This window comes from Petaurus breviceps, unplaced genomic scaffold (genome assembly GCF_028583685.1).
Source record: "Petaurus breviceps papuanus isolate PSGF00001 unplaced genomic scaffold, PetGlider_PUasm1.0 37, whole genome shotgun sequence".
Lineage (NCBI taxonomy): Eukaryota > Metazoa > Chordata > Mammalia > Diprotodontia > Petauridae > Petaurus > Petaurus breviceps.
Window position 1 is genome coordinate 74287733 of NW_027186296.1, and position 26759 is coordinate 74314491.

The 26759-nt window shown below is 37.3% G+C and overlaps 1 protein-coding gene across 3 annotated transcripts in view; it reads left to right on the top strand.

The window, feature by feature from the left end:
• Nucleotides 1–26759, top strand: part of HOMER2 (homer scaffold protein 2) — a 162923-nt gene that overhangs the window by 96717 nt on the left and 39447 nt on the right. For all 3 annotated transcript variants that reach the window (XM_069098717.1, XM_069098719.1, XM_069098718.1), the window contains exon 3: nt 22913–23044. In XM_069098717.1, coding sequence (XP_068954818.1) covers nt 22913–23044 — 132 coding nt within the window. The remainder of the gene's footprint in view (nt 1–22912; nt 23045–26759) is intronic.

Consider the following 26759-nt stretch of genomic DNA (forward strand, 5'->3'; position numbering starts at 1 on the left):
GAAATCATTCTGAGGTTCTACTAGTTAACTTGTTAGATAACAGTAGAAAAGGTAGTATACATCTTTAGGTCCAGCACAAGGCTAAAGGGTGGCATTATTTGTGTCTTAGTTCCTTGGAATAAAATTTGCTGAGTGGAAACCTGAAATCTAGACATTAGGGAATCACTGGAATAGTGATAGGGAGGTATAGGACTGAACCCTATACATACAAAAACGCACCAGGGTACTCAGTGGAAGGGACCTACTGTAATGAAGAATTTTTAATGAATAAAAATGCTTAATCATAAGAAAAATATAAGTCAACTTTGAGCTTCTATCTCATACCCATCAGATTGGCAAAGATGACACTAAAGGAAAAATGACAATTCTTGGAAGGGCTGAAAGGACAGGCACAATAATGCATTATTAGTAGAGTATTGAATTTGTCCAATCAGCATGGAAAGCAGTTTGGAATTATGCTAAGAAAACATCTAAAATACTCTTACTCTTTAACCCAAATATCCCATTCTTAGACATATACCCCAAGAAGACCAACAGACAGGAAGAAATGTCCCTAGTACACTGAATTTTCACAGATGCACTTTTTTGGTGACAGTCAAGAACTGGAAATACAGTAGTTGCCCATTGATAGGGAAATGGATAAAGAAACTGAGGTACATGAATGTAATGGCATAATACTTTGCACTAAGAAATGATGAATAAAAAAGAATTCAGAAAAGTGTGGAGGAAATTACATGTACGTGATATCCTTATGGGAAGGGAAGAAGGAATATCTTCAGAAGTAAAATTGATGAAAAAAAGAACATAAATAAAGCTTGAAAATATATGTTAATTGTAATGTTTTACATAACCAATGGAGGAGTGACTAGATCAAGCACAAATGAGCTACAGCTTATTTTCTGTGATAATCTACATTCAAGTAATGAAGTAAATGATAAACTGAAAGATGTATGATCTGAAATGGATGTGGCTTGGCTTTGTGTAGGGTAAATGAGGGATCCCAGAGGGACACCATATGTGCTCCATTGGTTCCCATTGAAATGTGCCAAATCCTGGAGGGGAGGGCCTCTAGCATGGTGGGTGGATCTTCTATGGAGTATTTTATGGAAGAATATGAATAAGAATCACATAGGATGAGAAGGCAGGGATTGGTTGCAATCTTTGTTGATGGAAGGAATATCTACATTGATGAGGTCATAGATCCAGTGAAGTATAATAATATTTGAAATTTATGCAGTGTTTTACATTTACAAAACATTTGATATGAAATCCATTCTGTGATTTGATTCTCCCAACAGCCCTGTAATATAAATAGAGTGTTATTCTCATTTATAGACAAGCAGGTAGAGGTGTGGTTACCTAACTAATAAGAGGCAAAGTCAGGATTCTAATAAAAGTCTTCAAATCCAAATTCAGGATTATTCCATTATAATCTAGTCAAAGGATATATGTATGTGATCATGGAGTCTAGGTTGGTGAAGGAAGAGGAATTTTAAATGACTATAGGGCCTAAAACCATTGAGAAATTAGATCTTTTGGTCTCTGTCCCATTTTGGGACATGCAGAGTCTCAAGTACAAGAAGGTAAAAGAGGGTAGGGATGCATGCAAATGGATAGGCAACATCTGTCAAAGTTCAAATTAGGGAACCGGTAATATGGATTATGATATGAATTATTTTACTTGAGGGATTTATTTTATCTGTTTATATTACCCACCTGAAATTACTAACATCATTATTTACCTTACCCCTTTTCTACCTTAATAGATGGTATTCATGCTGACTCCAGTCTGTCCCCTGCTGGCATCCTTGATGATGTCTACCTATTAGTCAGGTTGACCATGTTCCCCTCAATGCTGCTGCTTTTCTATCTCCACTTCATAAATATTACAAATAGGCACAGTCATACTGTTGATCTCATGTTTATAAGGTACTTCAAAGTCCTGAGGTTCATTATTACTTTTTTTGATAATAACTTTTTAACCTATTGTCAGAACTGCAACCCGAGCCACAGTTCTTCCCTCATGATTTTTTTTTATCCTTTGCTTCATTAGTATTTCTTCACCCAAATTAGTTTCTCTAATCTATAATTCCTCTCTTGGAATTCCTCTTCCTTCACCAACCTAGACTCCATGATCACATACATCAGCGCTGCTTTAACCAAGACCCAGATTCCATTATTCGTCTGACCTATTGTGCCCACTGTGACAATCACCAGCCTAAGAACACTACCACTGTTCTTCCCTTTACCAAATTTTCTTTTCGTCAATGATTTCATATCTTTTGTTGAGAAGATGGCAGCTACCCAGCTTTGTTTGTCTTTCTCAATTCACCAACTCAGCAAAAAATTTTGAGCCTGTACAATGTGCATTTTGTTGTTGTTCATTCATTTGCTATTGTCCAACTCTTCATGATCCCATCTGGGGTTTTCTTGACAAAGACATTGACATGGTTTGCCATTTACTTCTCTAGCTCATTTTACAGATGAAGAACCTGAGGCACACAGAAACAACTGGTAAGTGTCTGAGGGTAGGTTTGAACTCAGGTCCTCCTGACTCCAGGGCCAGTGCTCTATTCACTGTGCCTCCTAGATGCTCCATGTGTTCATTGTCCATAGCATGGTGACACGTGGTAGAGAAGATATAAAGTTTAGATAAGACATAGTCTTATTTATTTTCACTTTCCTAGACATGTGTTTCTTGAGTTATTTTATCCTTCACTCAACTTTCAGAGGAAGAAGTCCTCTTTTCTCTGTTATTTCTACCTGTGTTTTAGACCTGATGCTGAAGATGCCTTGACAGCTCCTGAGAAATCTTGTTCATATATATCTTTTCCTTAATAATTGAATCTTTTCTTTAACTCCTTTCCCCCTGCCTCAAGACATACATAGGTCATTGTCTAAAAAAAAATAACTTTACTTGCCCTTCTTGCCCCCTTCAATATTCCTTGCTTTTCTTACTTGCACAACCAAATTTGTTGAAAGAGTAGTGACTCCATTACTCATTCTGCCTGAGTCATAGCTTCTGAGAGAACAGGGAGCTTAGAGGTCACCTGGCCTAATCTTCCACCTGATGCATGAGTCTCCTCAGTTGCTTCTTAGGAACAAAAATTTTAAAGCTTAGAAATCATGCAATGTACCTGCCTTCCCCTTCATTTTATAGAAAAGGAAATGAAGGTCCAGAAAGTTTCCATGATTTGCTCAAGTTTACATAGGTGATAAGAAGCAAAGTTGGGATTGGGACTCTAATCTTTTGACCAGTACTTTGAACTGTACCACATTGATCCCCAAATCTCTCTATTATGTTGGATAGCTTCAGAAGACAGGATTGTATCAGTCATATCTGTTCCCTTTTCCACATGTTGAGCATCAGATATTTGAAGTTACATGAGCTACCAATCACCAGTTTCCTCAATTATGCCTCACTTAACTTGGTCCTAAATCTCCACATCCTGATTCTTCCTTCCTCTAGACATCCTCTAGCTTCTCACTGTTCCACTTCAAGTATGATACCTGGGACAGAACAAATACAAGATGAGTTCATTTTGCTCAATACTTGACCACTATTGAGTCCACTGTTAACTTTCTTGTTGTAGACCTTATGGTTCTACTGATGCAGCCTAAGGTCACGTGAACTTTTTTGTCAGAAAAATCAAGCCATACTGCCGCCATTCTGGCCTGTTTCCCACATCCCTCTCCCACCAGAATTGGGACTCTGCACCCTAGGTCCCTGGGCTCTCATAAGGGAACTTTCAACCTGTCTTGCCCAGAACCATGGCACTTCTCAGTCATTTCCAAACCATGCCATCCCTCTCCCTGCTTTCTAGCCCCTCTTTGTGCTGTCTCCTCCCATTGAAATATAAACTTCTTGATGGAAGGAGTTTTCTTTCTTGGCTTGTATTTGTATCAGTGCATAGGGCAGTGCCTACAGCATAGCAGATGGTTAATAATTTTTTTCATTTATTCATATTATACTGTTAACTTCCCTAATCCCCTTTGATCTGATTCCTCTCTCTACTATTTTATTAAATTGCTTTCTCTAAAGTTCCACCAATGACTTAATTCTTTCCAAATCCAATGGCTTTTTTCATGACCTCCATTTGCCTTGGCATCGTTGTTGAGCAAACCTTTCCTTGAAAATCTCTCCTTCCCTTTGTGATCATAAACTATTTTTGTTTTCTTCCTACCTCTCCAACTATATTCTTTCTGGTTTTTCTCCAATCCTCTAATACTGCAGGCGTCTTTCACAGATCAGTCCTTTGTTTCTTTCTTTCTACAGCTTCTTCCTCCATAAACTTTTCTATTCTGATGGTTTCAGGAATTACCTTGATGGTGATGATCCCCTCATTTGCACCTCTTGTTTATGTCCATTGGACATTTCCTCATGGGTATCTTGCTATCACTTGGAAATACCTGAGACTTTCAGAATTCATGTTTCAGTACTTGAAGATAATCCACTAATTTTCTGAATTTTCACCCTTGAGTTCAACCCAATCCCACTGCATCTATTGGATGATCCTGCTAACCATACCATGCTTTCATTTCACATCCCACTCAGTCACCCACCCTTGCTTTTGTTGTTGTTTAGTCATTTTCAGTCCCGTCCAATTCTATGACCCCCTTCTAGACAAAGATACTGGAGTGGTTTGCCATTTCTTTCTCCAGCTCATTTTATAGATGAGGAACTGAGGCAAAGAGAGTTAAATGACTTAATGAGGGGCACACAGCTAGTAAGTGTCCGAGGCCAGATTTGAACTTGGGTCTTCCTGGCCCTAGGTCAGGTGTTCTATCCATTGAGTCACTTAGCTCTCTATCTGACTATAACTTTTGGAGTAAAGCACTTCTCTGGTCACCTCTGCTCTGTAAGAGTTATCTTTCCCTATAGGAATGTAAACTACTTGAAGGCAGGGATTATGATTAAAAAAAAATCTTTATATTCCCAGTGCTTAGTAATTTCCTCAACATAAGTGCTCATTCATTCAATTATACTATCCTTTCTTAATAACCTAGAATTAAAACTCTGTAGAAATTCTCATGAACACTTTTAACATGCAATAATGATCAAACACTTATCAGTTCTTTTGTCACTAAAATTCTTTGATTTGTCCTATCCTTACTATTGCCATTCTGGTGCCCTTGTTCTGGCCCTTGCTGCTTCATGGTCAGGCTATTGCAGTGATCCCATAGCAGGTCTTCCTGCCTTTAACCTTTTCCCTCACCCAGTTTTGTTAGGCAATAAAGCAACTATGAATGACCTTGACTTCAACAAAGTGCTAGAGTTACCTGCCAAGAGTACTGGTGCCTGTGGGTGTGAGTGGGAGCTTCAGGAAAGTCAGAAATAGTTTTTGTAGACACACTAAGAAAAACCAAGGGATAGATACCTAATGGAGTTGCTAATGGTAGTGAGGGGTCAGGTGAAGCAGGACAATGTAAATTTGCAGTGGACTAGAAGTGCACAGTTGTGTGTCTTTTCCTAACTTGTCAGTTGAAACAAAGAAAGCAGCTTCTGATTGTATTCCAAGTTTGTACATGGTGCATTGGCATGATAAACACAGTGAAAGATCAGGGCTTAAATCAACAAAAGGTGGTGGGGAGGATAGACTATGGAGTTAAAGCTGAGTAAGGAGTGTTATGTCAGGGATTGGGTAAAATAGGGATGATTATATGAGGAGTGGTATTATTGATTGGGTTATTTTTCAGTATGTATTTATATATATTCATAATAGCACAGGATTTAGAACTCAAAGAAACCTCAGATCATCTAATCTACCTAAATTCACAGCCTCACAAATGGGACTTAGAGAGATTGAGCGCCTATCCAGAGTTGTGCAGGTAATATAATAAAGAGCAGAACCAGGTTCTTTTTGAATAGATTTCATTTTCCCGGGATGGGAAGATGGGAAAATGGTAGCCTATTTTTGGACCATTGAGTTCTATCTTTCCAAGGTAAGTGCTTTGAAGAATAGTCCTCATTTGGATATATAAATTCTGGAATTAAAAAAGAAATCTGTCTCTCTTCTTTATAAACATATTTTATATTTGTTATTTCACATATCACATATCATTTATGGCTCAGAATAATTACTGTGCTGAGAACATTTTTTTCTCATTGGTTATTAAAACACATCATCCTTCATGTTGTGACCCAACAAGATGAGACACTGAAAAAGTGATAGCTTAAAAAAAAAATCCCTGAAATCTCACACCAGAACGAGCTCCCTGGATGAGCAAACACAGCAGTGAACAAAGCAGTTGACTTTATAAATAACTCTTCAGCTGCCGTGGCCACTGACCATTAGAATAGCTGCAGCATTAACTTGTAGACTCTTTTAGCAGCTGTGTAGGCATTTCCAAAAACGCTGGATACCTCTGGCAATGCAGTGGGGGAAAAACAAAATACCTAATAACTTAGTTATTTCATTGAACAATGTGTCCTGTTAGCTTTAAACAGCTTCTTGGCTGTAAGTGATCTCCTCCCAGGTTTCAGAGAGTGAGCTAAAAATAGGAGGAAAAAAAATAGAACTCAAAAAAAGTCACATTTATGTAGTACTTTGGCTTTACCATTCCATACCTCTTTTATGTGTGTGTGTGCGTGTGTGTGTGTACGCTTATGTGTGCATGCGCACATGTGTGTGTTTAATTTGTTATTCATAGCAAACCTGTGAGGTTAGGTGTTATTATCCCCATTTCAGAGATAAGGAAAGTGAGGACCAGAAAAGAAAAGGGACTCATTTGATCCCAAACCCAGTAAGTGCCCGAGGGGTGTCTGACTTCAAAAATTCTTTTGATTATCTCACACTTGAGTAATTTTGAAAATTTCAAATGGCCTAATGCAAAAGACTTGATAAATGATAAAGGAAGGTATGCCTAGTACAAGAAGCCAAATTCCTTTGAATAATGTTATTTGAGGGACCCAGGGAAAAATCTCAACCAAAAACATTTTCCCTGCTGGTTCCTGATGCTCGAAATCCCATCATTAGGGTTTCTTTCTTTCAATATTGTCCCCAATTAGCATGCAAATGTTCCTAGGAGATGTGATACATTCAACCTTATAAGCTATTAATACCTAGATGTGGATTTGTCCAGGATTTTCTAAAATGACAGCTGCAGTTGGGTTTTGTTTAGGGGTGGGATGTAGTAGAGGCATATAGAGGCTCAAATTGGGGATCCCTGGGTAATCTGGGAGTAGCATGAGAGTAAAGAGTATGGGATTAGGGGCAGGATAAGGGAGAAGGTTGCTTATGTGGAACTGGGAAGGTGTTAGAGACAAACTAATACAAAGTTACTTGGGCTGATTCTCCTTTTGGGTTTTTATCAGAAAAAGTATAGGGATGTCATGATTTAAATGACAGAAATAGGAAAGTTGGTGAGGGGATCTAATTCTAGAGATCATAGATATAGGCCTCGAAGGGACTTTAGAGGTCATTAAGTTCAGGCCCTTCTTTTTATAGATGAGGGAACTATCCCAGAGAGGCCAAATGAATTGTTCAGTTATACCAAGTAGGTTAGAGACAGAGACAACATTCATACTCAGGTCACACGATGCCAAGATCAGCATAGGGGAATGAGTGTAGTTTTGTGTGGTGTTGAATTTCAGGTAATAGTTGGACATCCAAATGGAAATGTTCTCTAGGCACGTGGATATGAGAGAGGGTCACCTATATATGGAAAGGAAGGCATCAGCCTGTCCTGTCAAATTCCAGGCCATTGATCCCTGCATCAGCTTCTCTTCATGTTTAGTCCATATAATCTGGACATGTCCCTTGCTCCAAATCATCACCACTATTGTCTGTTGTGCCCAATGACTCACTTCTACCTAATAATAATAATAACTCACTTTTATAGAGCATCTGAAGGTTTGACTGGCACTGTCCTTTCAATCACCATGTGAATTGAATAGTACAAACAAGACTGTTCCCATTTTATAAAGAGGAAACTGAAGCTCTGAGAGTTGAAACTTGCTCTTGATCACATAGCTAATAAATATCTGAGGCAGTATTTGATCCTAGCCATTCTGACTACAAGCCTAGCATTCTATCTACTCGTCTCTGCTACCAAATACCTGAAAAACACAGGTACTCGTATTATAATTTTCATCTAATGCTTCTCTACTGCTTATAGGATGAAGTTCTAACTCATTACCTTGGCATTCAAGACCCTATACAATCAATTACCAACCTACCTTTCCAACCTCATTTCTTTCTTCCCAACGTGAAGCATAGTGTGGAAGAAGCACTAGAGTTAGACTTTGGAGTCAAAACACCTGGCTTTGGGTCCTACTTCTTTCATATACTAGTTGTGTGACCTTAGGCAAGTCACTTCACCTCAAAAGGCCTCAGTTTCCTAGCCTGTGAAGTGGTAGCATTGCACTAATCTCTGAGATCCTTGTCAGCTCTAGCAGTCTATGACTGCTTCATTGAAGCTACATAGTGAAGTCTTCTCACTGTGTCCTGAATACCCAATTCTTATCTGCAATCTATTTTCTCTTAGAATGACTTTCCCTTCATGTGACAGCTTACCTAAATTGGTCTGACCTTCAAGCTCCACCTCAAGTCTCCCCCCTTTCCATTAAGTCTTATGTGGGATATTAAGTGAGCTGTTCTTGTCTCTTTTCTTACCTAGCCATAATCACTGAATGAGTGTTGCCTTAGTCAGACTGAGAGCTAGGAAAGACCTTAGCTTAAAGAGACCAAGGTCTCCCATTTCATCCAGGGCCATCTCCAGTTGTCCTGATCTTTATCTTGCCACTGGACCCAGATGGCTCCAGAGGAGAAAGTGAGGCTGGTGACTTTGCATAGCCCTCTCCTCAGTTAAATCCAATTCAATTGCAGGTCATGGTATATCACCTTCCTGGTCCTGGTCCTCTTCGAGAATGAAGGGCAAAGAACAACATGGGGTATACTACAGCCTCAATCATTTTCTGGTAGCAATTCATTGACTGTATCACTCTGGGTACTTAATACTGCCTAATATTATGTAAACAATTGTATCTTTCTGTGTGTCGTATTTTCTGCCAGTTCAGTGGTAAGTAAACTGCATGAGGCTTTTACCTTTTGACAGGAGACTGGTGCCTGAAAACTAAGGCATGTTCTTTTGAGGATGATAAAGGCAATATTTTGAAGGGAGAGTTGGTCCTGAACCACTCAGATCACAATGCTCAAAAGAACTCAGTTTTATCCATTAGGTGTCTTGCTAAACTGCTTGGCTCTAGGCTTGTGAATTATACATTTTGAAAGAATATCAGTTTACTTAGTAATTTGAATTCTTTTGTAGTTTCCTCTGTTCCTAGCACATTTGTTCAACGAATTAATGAATTTATTTTGGCTGTGACCTTGATCATTTAAGTTTACTGGTATCCTGCTTTGGTGTTTTATTGATGCCTTTGAGATGGATATGAGCTGAATTTCCCAATCATTAAGCTGTTTTATAAGTGGGAGTCTCCATAGTCTGCAGGTTTTGAGAGTGCTGATGCTAGTGTATAATTTAGGATCCAGAGTATATGTTATAGGCAGTTCCCACTTGAAACTTGGCTTTGATTTGATTCTGCCACAGGCCTAATAAAAGCCTAAACTTCTCACAGCTTTTTCTTCAAATTTTATCTTAACTGATGAAGGTAATAGCACCCTCAGAGCCAAGATTTAGCCTGAAGATAGTCAACTTAATATGTCTGCTCCAAGGATAAATACTCCCTACTTAAAAGCCAAAGAGCTTTTTGCATTTTTTCTTTTCTTCTCCAGTCTCTGTCCTTTCATTTATATGTTTTAAAGAGTTCACTTTACTAATGATCACATAATCTGAACTTGTGGACTGAAACCCCTGGGTGTAAATCTGGTGCTTTCTATTACCCCATAATTTGCCCTGAGAGGCTATTTCTTTTTTCCAGGTTCTATAAGAACTATTTATATGGTACAATGAACTATAAGAGCTCTTTATATAGCACAGTTTATATGAAGCACAATGCCTTGAAGAGCCTGTCTCTTCCTGTACTACAAATAACTCACTGTGAAAAGTTGTTCCAATATGGTTATTATGATTAAGCCTGACTTTTAGCTGTTCTTCATTGAAGCCATCATCTCCATATTTGTCAGTCCTTCCTTCAGTCCTTGTCCTGCTCCATAGAGCATCTACCCAGTGTGCTAGACACTACTCTCTGGGTCTTTTACTATCTTCCATGTAGCTCTTGGACTGTCCATCTGAAAATTTTCACTAGATGAAAAGCCTATCCACTTTTTTTTTTCCTGATTATACATTTGCTAGATGGCATATTTTATGCTGCTACTTGTGTGCAAATTATTGTTACTAATATCCACCATAAATCTTTATTTATGCCCTGCTATTTACTGTATTAACTATGTTTTTCTTTTTATCACTTTACGAAGATTATGATATAAGCATTTTTATAACACTGATGGAACTATCAAGAAAAATTCCTATTGCCCTTCTATTCAGTATCAGAACCTAAAATTCAAGTTCAGCAACCTTTGATTTAGAACTTAGAGCTGGCCTCTAAGACAGGACAACCTAGGTTCAAGTGCTACCACTGAAATATACTGGCTCCATGATCCTAGATAAGTCATTTGATATCTTGGTATCCTAGGCAACTCTAACACACAGATTTCTCTAAGTTTCAAATCAGGGGCAGATCCGTTTTAGTAAAGGGAGTTTCTTCAATGGAAATTCTTTATACAAATTGTAATATTGACAACCAGGGATGTCCCCAACCCATCTCCTCTGGCTAGAAAATTTTCCATTGGAGAATGAGTAGAGTTGAGGGGAATTCTCCTGGCCATTTGAGTGTTATATGTGATTCAGCATTGAAGGACTTGACCTTTGTGATGATGAAGAAATTCTTTTATTGGTTATTGAATTAAAGGAGCTCAGCTCAACTTCATGCATGCTGTATTAGTGTGTGCAGAGGAAAGGAGGGTGGATATTACCTCCTTATACAATGAAATCAGAGGTCTGGTCTAAAAAATAAATATGCACAAATAGAAAAGAACTAATCTTTTTATTAGCGACGTCTAATGTCTGGTGGATTTATTTTCCCTCTACTTATAACTTCCCTGAGGCTGTATAGAATAGTGAAAAGAGCATTATATTTTGATTGAGAAAAATCTGAATTCAAATCCTGGTTTTGATACTTCTCAGTGAACTTGAACACATCAATTCCATTCTCTGGGTCACCATTTCTTCATCTGTATGATGGTAATACTAATGATAATGGCTTATGCCTAAATAGCACACAAAATGCTTTAGAAATATTACCTCATTTAATTCTCACTGCAACCTTGTGATGAAGACACTTTTATTATTGCCATTTTGCAGATGAGGAAACTGAGGCTGACAGAAGTTAAGTGGCTTTACCACATTTATCCAGCTACTTAATGTCTGAGAGACAAGATTGTAGCTGAGGTCTTCCTGACTCCAATTCTAGTGCTCTAGATACCATGCCCTAAGCTGCTTCTACAAAATCCCTCTTTGCCCAGTGGTGACCTGTGAGGTAGGTAGGGATATATAGTATACCTACCCAACCTATCTCGGAGAGTTACTATTAAGAAAGGATTGAGTAAACTGAAGAACACTTGCTGTTTGGCAAACCTTTTAAGTGCTAGCTGTGTTCAAAACACTCTAGGTGATGAAGCTACAGTTAAGCTTTAAGTAAATAGCTCAGATCACTTCTTTCTCAATAGCTTTCCCGTATCATTTTCTTTGTTCTTTAGATATTTCTTCAATATTTGGCTCTATATTTACTCTGAGAGTGAGTGAAACATCCATTTTTGGCTTCTCTGTCATGAACCTTTTTGTAAATTGCTTAGAGAATTGCGTAGTGCTTTTTCATTGATACTAGATTTGTTGACAAACTTCAATTTGTCAGCTCAGGAACCATTTTTTAAGTTGGATTTTCTCACTCAAATGCACCTTTCTAATTTCAGTGATGTGGCTGACTCAGTATTTGGTGTGTTATGTTGCCAGAGAGTTCTTTAAATGCCAGTTTTATTCACATAAATCATAAAAGATAACATTTGCCTCATTTTTCTTTCCATTGCTTAGTCACTATGGTGCTGAGGTGGGGACCAAAAAGGAAAAAGTAAATGAGAGTATACTGAGAGGTCACAAAACCAGTCTAAAGGTAAAAGGAGAAAAAGAGGAAAGGGGAGGTTATAGTCTATTGAGTGTATAGTGAGAAGCAATGGGTTATAGTGTGTAGAGGGCTACCTTGGTTCAAGATTCACCTCTGACACACCCAGGCTGCTCTGTGATCTTAGCAAAGACATTTATCCTATCCATTTCCCCAGGTAACTCCCTAAAACTATGAGTTGCAGAAGAGTGGGAGATTTGTATTGATAAAGAGTGTTTCCTTACTGGGTTTTGCCTGTACCAATGAAATCTCAAAACCCAACATCCCCATTTAAAAAAAATCTGAGGAAGTGTTATGTTTATTAGACTCTGAGAGTTGGAGGGAAATTCAGAGGTCATTCAGTCCAGCTATATCTGAGCAGGATTCCCCTTTACAATATTTTACTCTTAGAAAACTTTTAATTTTTTTTCTTTTTTTAGAAAACTTGGCCTCATGTTGAGCTGAATTCTGCTACTATGCAATTTCTTCCCATTAGTCCTAGTTCTTTCTTCTGGGAGTAACACAATAAACTAAACATCTACTACATGACAGGCCTTTTAATTCTGAAAGATAGCATTCATTTACCCTGATAAACTAGCTCGGGATCTCAAGATCCCTAGTTTCTTTAACTAGTTCCTGCATGTCTTGTTGTCCAGTTCTTACTCTTTCCTGAGTCTTCCTCTGGACCTTCCCAGGGTCCTCATGGTGTCTCCTCCTTCAAAGGTGACATCCACAATTCAGTACACTATTCTAGATAGGATGTGAGCAGAGAAAATGTCCTTTGTTTTGAGTGTTATACTTCTCTTAATGAAGTGTAAGATTAAGGTAAATAACTTTTTTGTTTATTTTTATACTGATTTATCACTGTTTATTCATACTGTGTTTGCTGTATAGTAACATTCTCAATTCTTTAAAAAAATCTTTATCGATATCCCTTTTTATGTCAACCCCATTTCTAAATTTATCTTCCCTTTTAACTCCCCAGCTACCTATCCTTTGTAAGAAAGATTATTTTTTAGATGAGAGGGGGAATATCAGTTCAACAAAACTAATTGATGTACCACTTGTGTCTGACAGCATGTGCAATATTCCATTGTAAGAGATGAAGGTAGCAAAGTTTTATGCGCATAGTCCCCCACCCCTGTAAATAGGAAAAAAAAGTGTTTTTAATTCTTCTCTGGAGCCAAATTTGACCTTTATAATTACACAGGTTTCTCTTTCAGGTGTTTTTGTTCTTTCTATTTATATTGTTATAGTCCTTATGTATATTGTTTTCTTAGCTCTGTTTATTTCACTCTGTATAATTTCACATGAGGTTTTCCATGCTGTTCCAGATTCTTCATACTTGTCATTATGATATGTCATTGTCCCGTTATATTCATATACTACAATTTGTTGAGCCATTCTCATAGATGAGTATTTAATTTACCTTGTTTCTAGTTCTTAGATACCCCCAAAATTATGTGAGCTATATGTATATATGTGTGTATACATATATGCATACATAAATGTGCATACACACACATTGATGCTGGGAATCATCCTTTAGGGAACCAAAAGGAGTTTAAACCTAGACTTTGAAATAAGAATTTATGTATGTAATTATTTGTGTACTGTTGCTAATATGTACTATTTATGTACTTGTGTACTATTACTAATGTATAATTGCTAGATGGCATATTTTATGCTGTTACTTGTGTGCAAACTATGGATACTAATATCCACCATAAATCTCTATTTATGCTCTGCTATTTACTAGATTAATTATATTTTTCTTTTTAACACTTTCCAAAAATTATGATAGAAGCATTTTTATAATACCGATTGAACTATGAAGAAAAATTCTTATCGCCCTTCTGTTCAGTATACACACACACACACATACATACACAGAGGACCTTTCTGTCTTTAATCTCCTTGGGTATATGTGAAGCAAATGACCTAAGTATTTTTCACATTAAATCTTGTCTAGCTATATATTCCTCATCTTATATTTATACAGATGATTTTTTAGAAACACACACCTAAATCTAAGAATTTAAATTCATCCCCATTAAATTTTGTATTCCTCCAAAAGTTTCTGTTCTAAAGTTTCATTGTGGTGTGGTCATGACCCTTCATTCTCCAATATGTGCCAATAGAGTACATACAAATGCTGGAAGGTTCTACCATGTTGGAAATGTTTTAGATGTGGTCCCAGCAATACCTTATGTCTACTATACAAATACCATCCTATCTAAGTAGTCTGGTCACATGAGTTCTTTAACCATAGCAATTCATGAAAAATCTAAAATGGTCCTATGATGGACCAGGTAGGTTTTCTGACCAGTCATTCTTCACTGTCTAGGCTGTCTGTGATTCAGACATTCTTCTTCTCCTGTCTGGTACCCTTCTCTATCCTTGTAACCTTTTATATTAGAAACTCTCAGATTCCTAGCCATTTAGGTAAGACCCATCACTTCCTATAAGTCTCTTTACCTTCATCTGAATCTGTGAGCTGCTCTGATTTATGGAATAATGATAAAACTGTAAGTCCACACAAGGAATACGAGAGTATGGCCATTGGGGTAATGATGTGTAAAGTCCAGGGACCAGCATCTCTCAGAGTCATTGTGGACTCTTTCCTTTTATAGCCTAAAGATCATTATGCCCATGGCTTTGGCAGTATCCATGGCTACATTTTCTCTTCCCTGTTCTTTCCCAGGGCCACTTTAGAGTTGCCAATGGCTGCTCCAAGTTGTTTTTTAAGGGGATAAAGAGGGGAGGATTTCCCTAGTTTAAAAGTAACAAATGCTGCCTTGATATTCTTTCCCCCTGTGCATGTCATCCTTTTAATAGTTCCAGTTTTGGGTATGACAAACTAAGCTATGTACCCTTCCCTTCTTTGAACTAAAACATGCTAAATAAAGAAAGACCTCTTGCTTTTTAATCACTGGCTGGTCTCTGATCAGTTTTTTAAATTTTATTTTTATTGTGGTTTTAAACATTAACATGACAATTTAATATGTAAAGAAGAGACAAGATTGTATATGATGTGAATTTATTGCATTGTATTTTCAAGTATACAATAAATTTAACATGATAGTAAAAAAAAAAAAAACCACCACAATCTCTGCTTGCCCGTCCCTTTCTGGACTTGACTTAATTATCTTCTGTACTTTTTTTTGAGGGGGCAATTGGGGTTAAGTGACTTGCCCAAGGTCACACAGCTAGTTTTTGTGTTAAGTTCTGAGGCTGGATTTGAACTCAGGTCCTCCTGACTCCAGGGCCAGTGCTCTATTCACTGCGCCACCTAGCTGCCCTGATCTTCTGCATATTTTTTAAATGTTTTATGATGCTGTTTTCTGTTTTTTTTTCCTTTTCTAAAATCAGTATCACTCTTGGACAGTTCTGCTCCCACAACAAAGTCCTCCTATATGAATAGGTATAGTCAAGCAAAACAAACATAAAATATGTCTGTAAACATGTAGCTTGTTCTACATCTCTAGTGTATCACCTTTCTGGCAAGTGCTGGGAAGACTTTCTTACTTTCTCACCAGTATTCTAATTTCATGATTGGTAAATGTATAGATCCAAGTCTAAAGCTTTAAAAAATAGTTTCCTTTATGTAATTGTAGTCATGTGAATCATTCTACTGGTTCTGTTCACTTAACTCTAAATCAGTTCATACAGATCTTCTCAGTTTTCTTTTGAATCCATCATTTGTCATTTCTTATAGTTCAGTAATATTCCATTGCAGTCATAGACCATCATTTGTTTAGCCGTTCCCCAGTTGATGGACCCCACTTTGTTTCTAGTTCTTTGCTATAACAAATAAGTGCTACTATAAATATTTTTATACTTATAACATTTTGTACCTTTGACTCTGTGTTTGACATCTTTAGAGTGTTATCCTAACAGTGCCACCAGTTTCATTTTATTAAAAAAAGCCCCTTTTAAGTACCAAGGCAGATGCTGCAGTCTGGTTCAGGTATGGGACTGTCTATAAACATTAATTTAGCCAGTGGTAGTCTAAATGTAAGATCCTTGTCTTGTGATCAGTGAGTGGACATTTGGAGGAATCAAAACCTATTTATCTTGATATCTTTAATAAGAGAAACCAGAAAAATAAAGGAAAGCTAAATGACTTGGATCATTCCTTGAGAGGCAAATAAAATACTGGGGGGAGGGGGGAGCATTGATAGACTTTATCATATATCCAAAGGCAACAAGACACATTATTTTATGCAGTTCTTGATCTTTTCATATTGCAATGCTCCTGGTAAGCATTTGCCAAAAGATCACCATTAAGATTGTAGTTTATAGAGAGTATGGAAAAATGAAGAAATTCTACAAATCATCATCAAGACCTAAATTAAATCAGTATGTACTTATTATTTGATTACTTCAATGCAAAGGTGTGTAGGAGAGGTGGTAAAAAGTATGTAAGAGTGCAAGATTCAAGAGTAAGAAATGAGGAAGGCTGCAAACTTGGTGGGTCTAAGAAACTTCACACCTATTTATCATTAATACAGTGTTTAAGAAAAGAGTTCATAGACACTGAACATTGCATCAAATGACATCCCAAAACATGAAATTGATTTTTTTCCCCCTTCACATAGGAAATGGCTGGTTGGCAATGTGGGAATTATTTCAGATTTGGCTCTCTGGGCATGATGATATCACTGAGCAAAAGAAAAAAAAAAACTAGGATCAAATAACAATAAAAAGTAACAATTAGAACACTAGAAGACACCCAATTAAGGCAATACATTTAAACACACTGTTGGTGCAAAAAACCAAACTGGATTTAAAGAACTAATACCATAGAAATGTAGATTTAGAAATGCAAAGGATTTTTGAGGTCATCAGTTCTACCTCACCCTCATTTTATAGATAAGTAAACTTAGATCCCTAGAAATGAAATTTGTTCAAGATCACATGTGGCAAAGTCAGAATTTGAACCCAGGTCCTCTCACTTCAAATTCAACACTCTATGTACTGTAATACACTGCCATAAACAGGAACTATCACCATTTCCTATGGAAGTTGAACTTATAGTCTCCGTTCTTGAAATACAGATTTGAGCATGTCACACCATACCCCTTAAGAACAATCATCAGTGACTCTCTGTTGCCCCTAAGGTAAAAACAAAATCTTTACCCTGGCATTCAAAGTCCTTCACAATATTGCTTCCACTTTATAATGTTTTATATCACCATTTTAGCTAAACTGGCCTGTTAGCTATTGCTGGTACGTGATTTTCCATCTGTCTTTGTGTATTTCTCCAAGTGATTCCCTGTGTTTGGAATGCCCTTCCTTCTCACCTTTAGCACTTGGAATCAGCTTTCTTCAAAGGGCAACTTGGATACTGTTTCCTATACCAGACCTTTCCTGATCCTTCTGTTCCCAGTTATCTATACTCTCTTGCTTTTGTCAATGATATTGGAAAGAAAATGGAAAACAGGAGTACCAGAAGATCAGAGGAAAACAAATTCTGTTTTCTTTCTTTCTTTTAAAAAGGGGGTGGTGCAGAGAGCAGAGTCCATTGAGCACAACTTTAATTTCTGGTGAAATTCTGGAATGACTCATTCAAGAGTTGATTGTTTCTGATCTCAAAGAGCTTTCAGTCTATCAAGGAAGATAATAATAAAATTAACAAAACACTTTATATATATTAGGAAGTATGGGGGGGGGTCAGGAAAGACTTTCTTCCCTTCTGTAACTGTTTCTTCAAAATTCTTTCCAGTAGCTAATGATCATGCAAGCCCCTTGATGGCAGGGTTTTTTTTTTTTTGTATTCCCAGTTCCTAGTATAGTGCCTAGCCAGCTAGTAATTAGGTGCTTAATAAATGCTTTTTGATTAATTGATTGTGAAAATAGGTCTTGATATAGTATGACTTTATTAGACTTAATAACGTGCCAAGTCATCCTTCTCTAATTTATTCTAAATGAAGAAATCAGGAACAAACAACCCCAATTAAGGATGGCCCTTGTAGGTTCTTGATTTGCCCTTCTGCTGGGAAGAGAGCAAAGCAAGAAAAGGCTGGGAATATGCAATGGAAACATCCAATTTCAGTGCTTGGGCTGGTCCAGATGGCTTCTCACATTCAAATGCAAAACATCCTCTAGATTGACTGTGTGACTCATGCTTGTCTTCCAAAGGAAGCAGATTGGCTGGGGAGTAATTGATGCTTTCATATAGACAAACTACATGCTAAAGTTGGCAGAGTTGAGCATTTTGCATTATTGGGCTGGTAACCAATTGGCCACCTTTCTAAACCCGACTCTATTCTTCCCCTTTTTCTAGTGCCTTATCCAGGATAGCAGAGATATGTAGTTTCATCTTTAGTTCTATATTCATTTGATTAAACCAGCATATAGAACTCATTGAGGGTAACAATGTAAGTATAGTTATTCCCATTTTGCAGATAAGGAAAGAGAATCAGGTTAAGTGACTTGCCCATAATCACATAGCTAGTAGAAACTGAGTTAGGACTTGAAGTAGATTTCCTGGCTTTAAGGCCAATGATTTCCATTTCCCAACTATGTTTCATTTACTGAACTACCTATATAGTGTGAAAGATACTGGATGTACAAAAATACCTATAATACCAAGCAGTATAATAAAATCTATAGGAGTTAAAAAGAGAGAAAGAGATCACTTATGGAAGTTAAAACATAATTATATTGATAATAAAATTCATTTCTGAAGAATACATCTATTGTGTAAATTAAGCTACATGTTAAAAAAACAACACTATAGTTTCCTTTGTAGTGATATAAGAGATTTAAAATTTATTGCTAACCATTATTATCCTGGAAGCTACCTATAAATGTGGAATCTTAAGTCATAGATCTTTGTTGTTGGAGATTAAAAAAAAAAAAAGAAAATCTGTGTTTTTGCCAGGGGTAAGCAAAATGTGGCACTGGAGGTAATGCTGTTGCTATTTCCTACTAAATAGTGACTTTTGGGAATCTTTTCTGACTGCTCCTGTCCTTTCCTACTTTCCCACTTTATTTTCCTTCTTTTCGTTTTCTTTTTTGTTTCGTATGCTTTAGGGCCTCCCAGTGATGTCCATAAGCATTTCTTGACCCTTCTAGAACTCATAAGGGGCTATTTGCTACAATCATTTAGAAAGTCATCATGCAATAAAAAATTAACTGGCTCAACAATTAAGACACCTGAGTCTTCCACTCATCTGCATAGTATTATCCCAACTGTATGTATGAGCTGTAGGACTTTGGGTAAGCCACTTAAACTCCCTAGGATCAGTCCTCCAGTCTACAGAGTGATTGTTAGGGTCACATGGTGAGTGACACCTTTTACATCTTTAAAAGAATAAAATCCTGTGAACTATCCATGAAATATTCCCTGCAAGTTCTTTAACATATACTATTTCCTGCCTTCCCAAAGATGTACCATTGGTACAAATTTGTGAAATAGGTGACCTGGGAGGTAGGTCCCTTCTGATCCATGGGTTTTATAGAGTATTCACTAGAATACGTAGTAAAATCTATACCAAGAAGATGCTGAATTACTCATAATGGGAGGTCTTACTTGCCTTAAGCCAAGTATTACTAGAGTAATTGATCTATGTACTCTTTAGAATATTTCCCAAGACTGTAGTTGCACTTTAAAAAAAAAAACAAAGAAAACATATTCTAGTTACTTTGTCAGAAACATCTGTTATCAGATGTAGAAATGATACAAGAAACACTGGATACCTTTCAGAACAGCAGATAAGGGAGGTAAAGGTATACAAAGTAATTACATATTAACTACCGAGGCCTCAGATGTGTTGGAAAATATAAAATATGCATCTGGGAGTCTTGAGGTAGGAGGTAATGGAAAGTTGGATCAAGGTTAAGGCAGGGAGGCTGACCTGTGCCCAAGCAGTGAAGAGAGGGGGAAGAAAGACAGAATTCTAATATTTAACAATGCTTAGTGCATAAAAGGCACTTAATAAATGCCTGTTGACTTGTTTCCAAGTTCCTAGGAAAAAGCTACTGGTAACTAAGAGAGCCTGGCATCTCTACTCCAGGCACCTTTTTGATATCAAGAAATTAGATCTCCATCTGCAAGATGTTCCTGATGGCTTCCCCAGGGAAGTGGGAGATAGGAGCTGGGAGAGATTCTTCCTTTGGATGGACATTCCTCTTTCTCAGTTACCTTGAAAGAACTTAATTAGATTTATCTTCAGTGCCAGCAGAATAAGCATGGTGCACTCTCTTCCATCTTTCATTACACAATTGGAAAAGCATTGCTTAGGTAATACACTGAGGTAACACACACACACACACACACACACACACACACATACTAAAAATTGTTCATTGCAAGTATCTTCAGTTAATTCATTTGTAAGTATAAGTGATTGATACCTTTTTCTGTTTTGAAAGAAGGATGAATGTCAGAGATCCAGGATACTGGATACCTGTGTGGGGAGGAGGAAAAGAAGAAAGATTTCCTTGAAGGGAAAAAGTGTCAAAAGGGAAAGTGGGGCATGTTGTCAGAGGCTTACAGAGGGCTTGTCACTTGAAAAAGTTTGCATAAAGCCCAATTATCTTCAACTGTTTAAGTACAAACATAAGACATTGGTGAGATTTTTGGTCTTCATAGGTCAGTAGGAAACATGCTTAAAATTAACTTCCTTCCAAGGCGTTTCTGCACCTAGTATTCATTAGTTGGACTGTCGTTCTGCTTGATTTCATTACACCTCATACCTTCTACATACCCTGCATATCTTGTATGTTTCTATTTATAAACATTTTGTCTACCCCATTAGAATGTGAGCTCCTTGAGGTCAGGGACTATTTTTGCCTTTTCTTTGTAGCCCTTGAACTTCGCACAGTGCCTGGTACATAGTAAACCTTTAATAATGTTTGACTCATTGATGCCTTTGGAATAGTTAGCCAGAAAAATGAGTCATCCTCCCACCCTCTTCCCACCCCCCATTAACTAGGTGTAATTGGTGAAACTACCTTTCAAAAACTTCTGCTTAGCTATGTAGACAGGCTATCTGTCCTTTGTTAGGTTGGGTGTAACTGTAGTGTGATTGTAATTCATTCATAAAACCTTAGAATTGAGACATACCTTAGAAAAAATCCATTCCTCAAATATTTATTGAAGGATTGTTATATGCCTTACACTATCTAATTGATAATTCAGGGACTATAACCATCTGAAACAAGACTGGCTTCCTATTATTTCGAGGGATTTAAACTATTTAAAGGGTATTTGAAGTTTTTGAAAGAATATATTAATGGAGGCCAGTGACAGTTACTGGTAACAGTTCCTCCAAAGACAGTCAAGAATTTTTTTACCGGTTTTGACAGTGAAAACCCTGTAAGACCTCATAATTTTCTCTCTAGCTTTTTGCATACAACCTCTTTGTCCAGGAATCTCATCTGTCTTCCTCAATGACAATTGTTGTTGGGTTCACATTTTTCCATAACTACCTAGTATGTGCTTCCAAAAAGGCAAGTTTGTTGGTATCTTTCTTTTTGTTCTCTCTCCCGTGAGCTCCTATTAAAGATAATTTTCTCTCTCCCCTTATCTTTTATTTCTCTAGCACTGACCTTTTCTGTGGAATTCATGTATACTTAAGAAATCTGAGTGCCTTATCTCTCATTCCTCTAGTAAAATAATGATTCTAGGGTGTATAAGCTCAAACTGTTATTAGTTGAGTACAATCAACAAATGTGAACATCCCCTTAATTAGTGAATTTACTAATAGTTTCCCTTTTTAGGACTCTTGCTCAAATAACTACCATTTCTTCCCTGTGGTATCAGTCAACAAGCAAATATTAAACACTTAGTAATATGCCAGGCACTTTGGTAAACTGTGGGGATACTAAGAAAGACCAAAGCAGTTCCTGCCCTCAAGGACCTCATATTCTAATGGGGGAAACCACCTGTAAATAACTAGAAATAATGGAGATTATTGTGTTGTAAACTGTGTCCAAATAGCTTACATTCCTAAGGCTTTAAAAAAAGTTTCCAATCATATTCATCCATAATTTTTTTCATGATTTCTTTCTTAGATTCAGGCTTACAAAAATTTGTACTTTTTTTTTTCTTTCAACATTTAAGAGAGTGGCTTGACTTTCTAAAGATTGGCACCTGGCATCATTTAATTTTAAGCACATAGGGTAAAATTGCAAACTTGGAGAGGGGGCAGGGAGGTGGTTAGGCAAAAATAATTACAGTTGTAGGGAGTCCTTTTGGTAGTGTTCAGGGAGTCATTCAACTCTTGCCTTTTAAGTGCTTATTCTAGGGCTGAAAAAAAAAAGACTAAGGCATGGTTGATCCCTGCCATCAAGAAATTCACATTCTATTGGAATTCTGGCAGCTAGAAGACAGTAAAGGGAACAAGCCCCTTTAGTGATTGGCTGGACTACCATCTCATTTGAATATGCAGATTTGGAAGCTTAGGTAACTGGTTTGCATGTGGGTAAATACTGAGATTCTTGGATCTTACAGTCATAGCTACATTTTGAGAAAAAGGAATGACATTTTTTGGGCTCATTGGTGCCACAGAATGTGAGTTATAGTAGGTGGCAGCTTCTGGGGGAAAATAAAATAGCAATTCTGCAAAATATTATATGACTAGAAAATAATTTCTCCCACCAGCAATTTGGAGGATCCTAATTTAGACTCACTGTCTGCTGTTCCTTAGCTGGACTCTCCCCTCAAAATTAGTACCAAAGATATCTAGGCAGAGGAGGCAGTTTATTAATTAATACTTTTGCTCAAAAATAGAAAGTTTGGTTTCTAATGCAGTTTTTCTCTTTGGACTCTTCTTTTTTCTGCAGGTGATTATCAACAGCACAATCACACCTAATATGACTTTCACCAAAACATCGCAGAAATTCGGCCAGTGGGCAGACAGCAGAGCAAACACTGTGTTTGGTTTGGGTTTTTCTTCTGAGCAACAGCTGACAAAGGTATCTTGGTTCTTCCTACAGTATGCTACTGTACTTGGTGAAGTCCTTCAGACTTCAGTTGCTACACGTTTTGGGCCTAATTCATGCTGTCAACACTATTTGAATAAAAGTCTTGTCAAAAATAGGGTTCTATTTCAGGACATAACTTTTAAGACTATCTGTACTGTTTGCTTTTTAAGCTATATGTACTTTGCTAACATAAGGAGTACCTTGGGAATGGAAAAGCAGAGTTTAAATAAATTGTTCATACCTAGCAAAATTCTAAAGGTGTCCTATTGTGGTAGAAAGAGAAATGGAATGAGTTCAGGAGTTCTGGGTTCAAATCTCATTTCTGCCACTAATTTTATATTCTAGGTCAAATTAGCCTGCCTCTTTGTGCCTCCTTTTCTTCATCTGTAAAATGAAAGATTGAACTTAATGATTTTTAAAATCTCTTCTAGCTTTAAGCATCAACTCAGAAATCTCATGGTAGGATTACTTTCCTAGTTTGTTAACCTTTCTTTCCTAAAGTTTTAGGCTATGACACCCAAAATGAAAGTTTCCTCTCCCCAGCTGCATTTATTGTCAGTACAAAAAATGTGAGTATCACATTGTTTTCCAAAGTTAGATGCTTTGAGCTTTCAACGTCCTAAAAATTAGATCTCACTTACACCTTCCTTCCCAAGTGGGTGAAAGGGATGGAATTACCTGTACCAGCTTGGTTAGTGATAGGGGCATCAATATTTCTTTCAGTGGGCAAAGAGTCTCAAAAGGTTGCTTTTGGTTTACAGTTTAGTTCTGCTCCTGTCCTAGTCCTTTGCAATAATTTTTGGTACAATGCCCTCTGCAAATTCCCTTCTTATTCTCTACTGGATGACTTACTAATAGGTGTAATTATTTTTGCCTTTCAGCCATGTGCTTTCCTCCTACATCCCTAAATTTTGTGTTGTTTGTACCAATTCGCTTTAATAAGAGCCACTGAATGGGGTCATTTATAAAATTCCAGTCACTCAGAATGAAGTGCTTCTGTAGAGTATAGTAGGCAATGTTTCCTTTAATTTGTTAAAGTTGTGATTGAATGATCCTATGAGTAACAACTAGGAAACTGGGTTTATATAAGTAGAGTTTACTGTTTTAATTAAATAAAACTTACAGCAAAATCTAGCCATCCTAGTTAGTAATGTTCATAATTGTTATTGCCCTGCATAGCTATTAGGCATAAATAATAAGCCATTGATTCAAATGGTTCTCATTAGTATTACTATTAGATAACCAAACCAAGTATTTTGGGGATCAAGTGAGAGGAACTGGACTATGTAGGAAACTGGTCTGAGTGTCCTCTGAATATCTCTGGATTTGTAATGTGGAAGACTCAAGCAGTGGGACCTATTAAGAATGGGAGCACCCATAACACAGGTGTTTCAGGAATCTCAGAACAACAGATATACCAGGTCTCAGTTGTTAGGAACAAGGCAAGACATAGTCTGAAGTCCCTGGACACACTTAGATCAGTGCAAACCAAGCTCTTTTACTCAAATAGCATAACATATTTATATAGAGCTTTATGATTTTCAAAGTGATATGTAATCTCATTTGGTCATTACAACAATCCTCTGGGGAAGGTATTATTATTATTATCTTCTCCATTTTTGCAGGTAAGGAAACTGAAACTTGGAGAAGTTTGGGTTTTTGGGTTTTTTTTTTTTTTTAATAGCATTCGGGGTTAAGTAACTTGCTCAAAGTTACACGGCCAGTTTATTTCTAGGTGTGGTGCTGAGTATCTGGGCCCGGATTTGATCCAGGTCATCCCAACACTGGAGCCGGTGCTCTTACTCGCTGAGCCATCTGGCTTCCCCTAAGCAATTGGGGTTAAGTAACTTGTTCAAGGTTACATGGCCAGGTGTTTCTGGGTGGGTGCTAAGTTTCTGAGCACGGGATTCGACCTCCAGGTCTTCTCAACACTGGAGCCGGTGCTCTTACTCGCTGTGCTACCCGGCTGCCTCTGGAGAAGTTTTCAAAGGCAAGATTTGAACTCATTTCTTCCAAACACCAAGTCCAGCATTCTTCTTCAGTGTATAGTACAGTGACTACGTTGGTAGTTTCCCACCTCCTTCATCCTTTCACTGTGGTTCAAAAACGAAATTTTGCAGGGTAGAAGGCTAAAGCTAGGGGACAAGGTGGGACATACTGAGCAGGCAGCGTAGAAATGACAACCCTCAGTTCCCCTGAAAGAGAAAGGAACTAGGCATTACAAAACTCTCTTTTTCCTTCTCTCCCTTTCTCCTGCAAAACCTGCCTCATGTAAAGGAGTGGGTTGAATGAGATGATTTAGGGGAAGACACACCACTTACTTTCCAGTCCCAAAGTATTTCCCTCTACAGCTGAAATTTTAGCAATTAGAGATCTTTTCTCGTTGAGAGGTACAGGTTATCAGACATCGAAATTTTATGCATTTGCTTTCTTAACACTCAGCTGATATGCACTGAAGAAATGAGAATTTTAATGTGGTTAATGGGGAATAGTGAGTAAAAAGTAACTTTGGAATATGGGAATGTTGCAGTGAAGGACAGAAGCAAGTGGTTTGGCATAGTAGGCAGCTAAAATGAGAGTTTTGGAAGGTAAAGGGGAAAAGAATGTGTCAAAAAATAGGAAAAGAAAGGGAGATAGGAGATACCAAACACGCATGTTGCAACTTGGAAATTTTTCTAATAATAATTTGTAACAACAACTGACATTTTTATGTTAGTACTATGAGTTTTGCTATATGATTCATAGTCTCATTTTTGTCCTTATACCATATGAGCTAGATACTAGAACTGTTATCCCCATTTTACTGATGAGGTAACAGAGGCTTATTAGTTCATACAACTAGTACATATGGGAGTCAGGATTTGAATCCAGATTTCTCCTAAACTTTGCTTAACATTCTTTTCACTATATCATTTTATCTCTTTTTGTTTAAAGTTAATTTTCCTGTGTCAGATGTCTCCTTTTCTCCTTCTCTTCAGCCTACCTGGAGTAGTGAAAAGAGAAATAAACCATCTTCTTGGGTCTTAGCACATGAGCCCCTTGTCCTAGTCCTCTCTCCTAGGAAGTTGCTGGCCCATCTTCTTCACCTGATCCAAATATTTACTGCCTGATTCTCAACTCACCTGCCAAAGTGAGCTCATTATATGATTGTGGCCCAGGATGACACACAGTAAACAGAATGTGTGCCTGGAGGGATTTAGTGGCATAGGTAGCTGCAAATATGCAGGTTGGTAAGAATTATGGGTATAAGCTTTGAGGTGGAGAGAGCAATGCTGTGCTTGCTGATACAGTTAGATTCTTGTCTACGTGAGCAGATTTCCTCCTTCTCCATTCATCATTATGCTATTAGAGTAAAGGTTCCAGTAGCTAACAGGGTTTAAATTATTTACTTTTCATAATATAAAATTTTCTGCTACACTATCTCTGAACTCTTTCTGTATAATTGTTTTTGACTAATTTTCTGAAAAATTTCTTCAGTTAATATCGAAATAGGAAAAGCAATGAATGTTGGCTTGATTTTGATTTATTCCAGATATATAAGTTGAAAGGAACCTAAAGGATAATAATTTTCAGTTTTCTTTATGTCTTTGGGGTTTTGTACCACAAATTATTGTCAAATATAGCCCCACCTATCCCTATGAAATGTTCCCTATAACAAAAAAAAAAAGTTGAACAAAATTGACCAATAGAGGGACCACATCTATAT